At 39.9% G+C, this 8,399-nt stretch overlaps 1 protein-coding gene across 4 annotated transcripts in view; it reads left to right on the top strand.

The window, feature by feature from the left end:
* The window catches only part of LOC133404891 (solute carrier family 13 member 2-like), a 17,465-nt gene extending 9,095 nt beyond the window's left edge, over window positions 1-8,370 (top strand). For 3 of the 4 annotated variants that reach the window (XM_061681369.1, XM_061681371.1, XM_061681372.1), the window contains 11 exons: window positions 36-172; window positions 266-513; window positions 601-639; window positions 981-1,155; window positions 4,391-4,513; window positions 4,589-4,798; window positions 5,121-5,215; window positions 5,913-6,028; window positions 6,098-6,259; window positions 6,872-7,009; window positions 7,324-8,370. In XM_061681369.1, the coding sequence (XP_061537353.1) occupies window positions 36-172; window positions 266-513; window positions 601-639; window positions 981-1,155; window positions 4,391-4,513; window positions 4,589-4,798; window positions 5,121-5,215; window positions 5,913-6,028; window positions 6,098-6,259; window positions 6,872-7,009; window positions 7,324-7,452 (1,572 nt within the window). In that variant the 3' untranslated portion in view covers window positions 7,453-8,370. The remainder of the gene's footprint in view (window positions 1-35; window positions 173-265; window positions 514-600; window positions 640-980; window positions 1,156-4,390; window positions 4,514-4,588; window positions 4,799-5,120; window positions 5,216-5,912; window positions 6,029-6,097; window positions 6,260-6,871; window positions 7,010-7,323) is intronic. The other variant, XM_061681370.1, reaches the window with a different exon arrangement.
* The last annotated feature ends 29 nt before the right edge of the window (window positions 8,371-8,399 follow it).

Raw genomic sequence — 8,399 nt, forward strand, 5'->3', positions numbered from 1 at the left:
CCCTAACGTGTGGAACACGTGTCATTGTGACCCAGGTGTGCATCCAGTACCTGAAAGACTCCAACATGCTCTTCATTGGTGGGTTGCTGGTGGCCATCGCTGTGGAGCACTGGAACCTACACAAGAGAATTGCCCTCCAGGTCCTGCTTTTTGTTGGTGTCAAACCTTCGCTGTAAGACTTCACATCCTCTATTTGTAGCAGTCCTTGTCCAAAATAACAGCGTCATGTGCCCTTCTAATGTATTAGTTTTAATTGTCTTGTCAGCCTGATGATCGGCTTCATGGGCACCACAGCCTTCTTGTCCATGTGGATTAGTAACACGGCATCCACGGCCATGATGCTGCCCATCGCCAACGCCGTGCTGCAGCAGCTCAGTGACTCGGAAGCCAACGCTGAAGGAAGAGCTCATGATCTCCAGGGTGCCAGGCACGGCATGGAAAACCAGGGCTTTGAGATGAATGATACTAATGAATGCAAGGAGGTTAAACAGAAGGACAGCAGCAGCAACATGGGTGAGTGTGTCACCCCAAGAGAGCTAGTTTGCTAAAGACATTCATTGGTTGTTAATCTTCTCTTTGGATGTATTTCTGCTTTTTCAGATCGAGATAACGTGGAAGTGACAGACAATGATGTTTCAAGTAGGTTTTTATCTTTTTTTTTAAATTTGTTTTTGAGATAACAGGGGTATTGAAAGTGGATGGGGGCTTTGTTGGCAACCATTGACTAATATAGAAAAGTGTGGGTGTTTGTGTGGTTTTTATAAGCATGCAGTTCTTTAAAGGCACAAACTGACATAGATGAAAGATGTGTTGCCATCAAAATATTAATACATCTGCATCTTGTTAGCACCTAATCATTTAGTGCTGAAACTGATAAAATATAAAAGGTACCAAGGCCAAATCCCATCAACGTTCATAGTTGCTCATTTGGTAGCTCATTTGGGAAGGTTGCACTGAAAGTCTCAAATGTCTCCATTCAGAGGGTTGCGCTTGGAGTCCAGAGATGGCGGAACAGCGTAGAAACAAGCGGGAGCAAAAGTACATGAAGCTGACCAAAGGCATGAGTCTGTGTGTGTGTTATGCAGCAAGCATCGGAGGGACAGCTACACTCACTGGAACCACACCCAATGTCATCCTGAAGGGCCAGATTGATAAGTACGTACTTGTATTATACAACACGCACGTTTGTTAAGATCATTCAATTAATCTAGTGTGTGTGGCTTACTTTCCAATTTTGATGCTTGGTATTACTACAAACTGCTCTTCTCTCAGAAGTTGATTGTGTATGTTTGGAGATACTGTTACTGATGTTAAAGAAATATAAAAAATATATAATAAAAAAAGCATTATATTGTTAACACATCACAATATATTGTAGAAATTCCAAGATGCCATGCAAATACAGTATGCACCTGGGGGGTTTTGAGCAGTACAGGAATTATACCGAGAGTGATCTGATTTGACACCACTGTTACATTCCCATCAAGTGTTCGGTTTGCCATGGCCCAATTTACAAGCCCAATTCCAACGAAGTTGGGACGTTGTGTTAAACATAAATAAAAACAGAATACAATGATTTGCAAATCATGTACAACCTATATTTAATTGAATACACTACAAAGACAAGATATTTAGTGTTCAAACTGATAAACGTTGTTTTTAGCAAATAATCATTAAGTTGGGATTTTATGGCTGCAACACATTCCAAAAAAGCTGGGACAGGTGGCAAAAAAGACTGAGAAAGTTGAGGAATGCTCATCAAACACCTGTCTGAAACATCCCACAGGTGAACAGGCTAATTGGGAACAGGTGGGTGCCATGATTGGGTATAAAAGAAGCTTCCCTGAATTGCTCAGTCATTCATAAGCAAAGATGGGGTGAGGTTCACGTGCGTCAGAAATAGTCGAACAGTTTAAGTCGAACAATTGCAAGGAATTTAGGGATTTCATCATCTATGGCCCATAATATCATCAAAAGGTTCAGAGAATCTAGAGAAATCACTGCATGTAAGCGGCAAGGCCGAAAACCAACATTGAATGCCCGTGACCTTCGATCCCTCAGACGGCACTGCATCAAAAACCGAAATCTATGCGTCAAGGATATCACCACATCGACTCAGGGACACTTCAGAAAACCAATGTCAGTAAATACAGTTCGGCGCTACATCCGTAAGTGCAACTTAAAACTCTACTATGCAAATCAAAAGCCATTTATCAACAACACCCAGAAACGCCACCGGCTTCTCTGGGCCCGAGCTCATCTAAGATGATGCAAAGTGGAAAAGTGTTCTGTGGTCTTACGAGTCCACATTTCAAATTGTTTTTGGAAATTGTGGACGTCGTGTCCTCCGGGCCAAAGAGGAAAAGACCCATTCGGACTGTTGTGGACACAAAGTTCAAAAGCCAGCATCTGTGATGGTATGGGGCTGTGTTAGTGCCAATGGCATGGGTAACTTACACATCTGTGAAGGCACCATTAATGCTGAAAGGTACATACAGCTATTGGAGAAACATATGCTGCCATCCAAGCAACGTCTTTTTCATGGACGCCCCTGCTAATTTCAGCAAGACAATGCCAAACCACATTCTCCACGTGTTACAACAGCGTGGCTTTGTAGTAAAAGAGCGCAGGTACTAGACTGGCCTGCCTGCAGTCCAGACCTGTCTCCCATTGAAAATGTGTGGCGCATTATGAAGCGTAAAATACGACAACGGAGACCCCGGACTGTTGAATAGCTGAAGCTGTACATCAAGCAAGAATGGGAAAGAATTCCACCTAAAAAGCTTCAACAATTAGTGTCCTCAGTACCCAAACGTTTATTGAATGTTGTTAAAAGAAAAGGTGATGTAAGATAGAGGTAAACATGACCCCATCCCATCTTTTTTGGAACGTGTTGCAGCCATAATGATTATTTGTTAAAAACAATGAAGTTTATCAGTTTGAACATTAAATATCTCATCTTTGTAGTGTATTCAATTAAATATAGGTTAAACATGATTTACAAATCATTGTATTCTATTTTTATTTATGTTTAACACAACGTCCCACCGTCATTGGAATTGGGGTTGTACAATGCTTAACCACTAATCTGCATTAGCATTTTAATTGCGGGGTGTTTAGGCCAGATACTTACAGCGCTGCTATGTTAACAGTTATTACATTATATTAGCATGACACAAACTTCAGTACCTAAAAATATAATAAACAAAGAGGAACAGTTCACAGAATGTTACGTGCGGATATTGCAACGGGGCCTTAAATTTCAAACTCCCCTGAGGTTGTGCAATTTGGAAACCAATCAAAATTTGAAGGAAAACAATACCTGAAAAGCGCACAAAAAAAAATCATAATTCATAAACCATAATTGTCAGATTTGACAAGATTTAAGCATATCTAGTGAGATTATTAATTATTGATTTAACTCCACAAGTGTGGTTTTTTTATACGGATGATAATGTACTTACATATAATATAAAATATAAGAATTACCATATTGACGGCATGGTGAACGACTGGTTAGCACATCTGACTCACAGTCCTGAGAATCGGGATTAAAATCCCGGCCCCGCGGCTGTGTGGAGTTTGCATGTTCTTCCCGTGCCTGCGTGGGTTTTCTCCGGTACTCCGAATTCCTCCCACTTCCTAAAAACATGCAGTGGTAGGTTGATTGAAGACTCTAAATTTCCCAGAGGTGTGTCTGTGAATGCGAATGGTTGTTTCTTTATATGTGTCCTGCGATTGGCTGGTGACGAGTTCAGGGTGTACCCCGCCTCTCGCCCGAAGACAGCTGGGATAGGCTCCAGCACGCCCGCAACCCTAGTGAGGATAAGCGGTACAGAAAAAGGATGCATGGATATATCATATTTTATATTTGTATATAAGTTTTAATTTAATACACAGCCCATTTTTTGTTTTATAAAGGTTTTGTGATGTGACACTAAATCAGCAACGGATTAATAAAATTTACATTTCCTCTGGGAATTTTTGTTTTTACATGTGAAAATCTGACCTTAGATGTTTAATTGTAAGTTTTGTGCGATGTCTATTCCGATTTCACTGTTGTCACTTGACCAGCTATGGGACAGCAGTGTAGCGCAATTCTACCGCTACTGTACCATAGTGTACCACTACAGTTCGTACCCCCAAGTATGTTTGCTGGAAAATGTTATGGTATGCAGCAATGATTTTGGCACGCTTTAGGAGATTTGACTATCAAAACCAAAAAATACCTACCATAGATGTGTTCGTACTCTTTTGTTGAAATCTGTTATTAAGTGCTTTGAAGCAATACTATTACAGTATTTCATTGCCAGTATTGACACAATTTTACAGCTTCACTCTTGCCTTTTTTCCCCCCCTCTAAAATGTTATTTCCTCCCTTCACCCACAGACTTTTTCCGGAAAATGGTGGCGTCATCAATTTTGCAAACTGGTTTGGCTTTGCATTCCCCAACATGATTCTCATGCTGGCCTTAGCTTGGTTGTGGTTACAGTTTATGTTTCTGGGCCTCAAGTAAGTCAGAGTTTTTAGACTTTGAACAGCTAACCACACTACGATTAGACAAAGTATTTTATTGGGCTTTTCCAGTTTCAAAAAGTCCTTTGGATGGGGTGCAGAGAGCGCAGGTGACAAGGAGGCCTACCAGGTAATCAAAGAGGAGTACAAAAGGTTGGGCAAGATGAGCTTCGCTGAGGCCAGTGTGCTGGTTATCTTCACGCTGCTGGTTCTTCTGTGGTTTACCAGGGAGCCTGGCTTCATACCAGGCTGGGCCACTGTTCTCTTCAACCAAAAAAAAGCGTGAGTACGACAAGGACTATTGATCAGTGTCAAAAATAATTTAGGTGTACAGTTGAAATCAATTTCTGTCCCTTTGGCCTTATTATTAGACTCCCAAGGTTTTCAATCTTTTTTTCCACCTGTAGAATTACAATGATGTCCTCAATTATTAAGTGTTGTTAAGTTGAGCAACAGGACACATGGAAGCTGTTTTAATCCAAAATGGCAGTCTAATGCAGTGTTAGATGGCAACCTGGCTAATCAAACATCCTGTCTTTTTGTTTTGTCCACATTATTTTACACTGTTTTATACACTTTTTTTCCCCATGTGTTTACTCATCAGTTACGTCACAGATGGGACCGTGGCTATTTTAATGTCAGCACTGTTCTTCTGCATCCCCTCCAAATTTCCCAAATGTGGCAGGACATCTGAGGACGGTAGGCAAGCTGTTGACCCGTTATCTACCATGTGCAAGTACGTTAACAATCTTAGTAGTTCATAGTTTTGCTGATCTTTTTATTTATGCTCACGTCAACCAGTTAGACAGTAAAAATAAAGAGCTATAGTTGCCTCTGCGCAGTTGGCTCTGCATCTAGTGAAGTACATTTCCAGCGGGCTTGTCAGGAGAGGTTTTACAATCACATGTAGCCTCTCTTCCTTTGAACGATAACATATCAAGATACTGTCAGTAACTTTTAGGGCTTGTTAAAAGCCATTTAGCTGATTCTGTGTTTTCATATAACCGTTATCAGATCTCCTTCCTCATTTGTAGCCTGATATCTGCAAGGTCAATTTTGGACAACCACATGTTGCACCTTCACACAAAATTGCTTATGTGTGAATGAATAATTTTCTCTCTTTTGCCAATTCAAACGTTGTGTATTTGCTGCCTCGCAATGAGTTTGGCTTCTGTCTACAGAAAGATGACTTTGAGGTGCCACTGTATATTTTGTGGAGAATGTCCATGAATCCATACATTTTCAACATGTTCTTGTCTTTTACTAGTTTATTACATTTTTTGTTCTCTTCAAGGTGTCTTTTTATGATCTTTGCAAATTTAGTGTAAGCTTTTACCATGGCCATGGCTGACCATATCGAAACCATTTGTTAAAATCATTTCTTATCTTCAAACAGGGGGCCCTGCTGAAGCTGCGCCTCCTCTTCTTACTTGGGAAATTGTCCATGAAAAGATGCCTTGGAACATCCTTTTACTCCTGGGAGGAGGATTTGCTTTAGCCCACGGTAGTGAGGTAAGCTCACACCACATTTTCCCAATTGAATTCTTTCCACAGACATTTGGACAGAGTTGTTTGGTTAAGGTGTCTGGGCTGTCCACGTGGTTAGGGGAAACTCTCATACCACTGCAGAGCATCCCTCCCTTTGCTATCTCCATCCTGCTGTGTCTGATGGTGGCCATGTTCACGGAATGTTCCAGCAACACTGCTACCACCACCCTGTTTCTACCGATACTCGGTGCCATGGTGAGAGCCAACACTATATACTTTGACTCCCCCAATCCCCCAATCCCCAATCCCCACCATCTTATTTCTCTCCAGGACTTAACATTGAAGACCTTTATTGTTGTGCTTTTTAATGTATTAATGTATAATAATGTATATTTTTTCATGTATTGGTCCTTAATCTACAGCCATACCGAGAATTATCTTGTGACATTAAAACAAAGTGATCATGTTCGGACAACAAAGTAATCACATAAGACGAACAATTTCATCTCATTGTTTTGAGAATAAAGTTGTAATAATACGAGAATAAAGTATTAACTGACTTAACAAGATAGCTGTAACTCATAACTGTAAGAACATGAATCATTATTTTTATAAGATGAAATGTTAATGTTGTGATGTTGGTAAAATAAAGTCAGAAAGTTAAGATAATAAAGTCATAACGTTATGAGGATAAATTCATAATGTTTTTGGAATGAAGTTGTCATGTTACAACAAAGTCATAGTCTTACAAGATAAAATTTAATGAGATATTTTATGTGTAATAAAAGTTTTGCCTTGGCTGCAAAGAGGTTCAAATCATCGCAGTCTGAGGTCTCACATCAAACTGTTTTCCATTGGCTTCCCTAGGCCACCGCCATTAAGCTCCACCCGCTGTACGTAATGTTTCCCTGCACCATCGCTGCGTCTCTGGCTTTCATGCTGCCTGTGGCCACGCCCCCCAACGCCATCGCCTTCTCCTACGGCAACCTTAAAGTCATGGACATGGTGAGTGATGGCCTTACACAACATACAGTAAAGTCTCAGTGTGTGGTGCTGGTGTGCTTTGGGTATAGAGAGATGTGGAATCCAATTTGGGATAAAAGCAGCTTATATTAATCCTTTGTCTGATCATATCATATTATTTATTTGTAAAAACAAAACATCCAACTATTACTGTGGAAACTGAGCTAACAGATATATTCACTCTAAAAGCAAAATCAGTGCGCAGTATACATCCGCCACAACTTTAGGTACGCCTACGCAATCTGAATGAGATGCAATACAAGAAGTTTTTGATATAATATTGTTTGTGTTTTCAGGCCAAAGCTGGGTTTATCCTGAACTTCATTGGAGTCCTGACCATCAATATTGGCATTAACACGTGGGGGGTGGCCATGTTCGATCTGAACTCCTTCCCCAGTTGGGCAAATGTTACTAAAAATCCTTGAATTCAATTTCAGGGGAAAACTGCACCATCAAATAGCGCTTTTTTCTTTGGATCATCAAATTCTGCTCAATTGAGCTTATTGAACATTTAGGCCATTCACGGCCAAATGGACATGCTGCTGCAAACACTGGGACTAATTTTTTAAAATATTTTCAAATAAATGAGCACAATACAGTGGAGCAAATCTCTAGTTAGTCAGGCCGATTGGAACTTGATGTTCCTGAAGTCACACACTATATAAAATTATAGTATTTTATCCACAACCACGCACAACCTTGCCGTGATACATTTTTGGGCCACTGCACAATCCAAGAGCATCCAATGCAAGAGCTTTATCAAAAAAATCTACCTTTACAAAAATAATAATGCTCAGTTTTGATGACACTGTCAGAGAGATATTAAAATTAGCAGTATGCTTAATATTATGGCTGTAGAACTGTAGCAGCTGTTGCTAATAGTTTGTCTTATTTTGTTAGATTACACCAGGGTCAACTTTTCAAAACCGTTCCAAATATGATGCACTGTACCTCTACAACATGCCCACAATAAAGATTATGATGTTAACAGCTCTTTTAAAACTATCAATCAAAACTGAGCAATTGTTATTTCTGTAGAGGCAAAATATTTAAATGATTGGATCTTATTAGAGGTGTACCTAATAGTGTTCAAACAGTGTACATACATGATTTCTCACTCTACGGTTTTCCTAATGTGCACATTCAATTGTACACACTAGAAAGGTCCAAATTTTTTGGGTTTTCTTTTTTCATTCAGCTGGATATTTTAATATTCTCCTAGGAAGCAAGTTAAGTGTTATTGTTTGGCATACTGAGGTTACATGTGAGCTTATATGTTTCATATGAATTGGGCCCTGACCTTGACCATATGGAATAATACAAACGAAATGTGATTTTTGAAAGTGTTGTCGTTACTTTAAACTTGATTGTA

Source organism: Phycodurus eques, chromosome 7 (genome assembly GCF_024500275.1).
Source record: "Phycodurus eques isolate BA_2022a chromosome 7, UOR_Pequ_1.1, whole genome shotgun sequence".
In the NCBI taxonomy this organism is placed as follows: domain Eukaryota; kingdom Metazoa; phylum Chordata; class Actinopteri; order Syngnathiformes; family Syngnathidae; genus Phycodurus; species Phycodurus eques.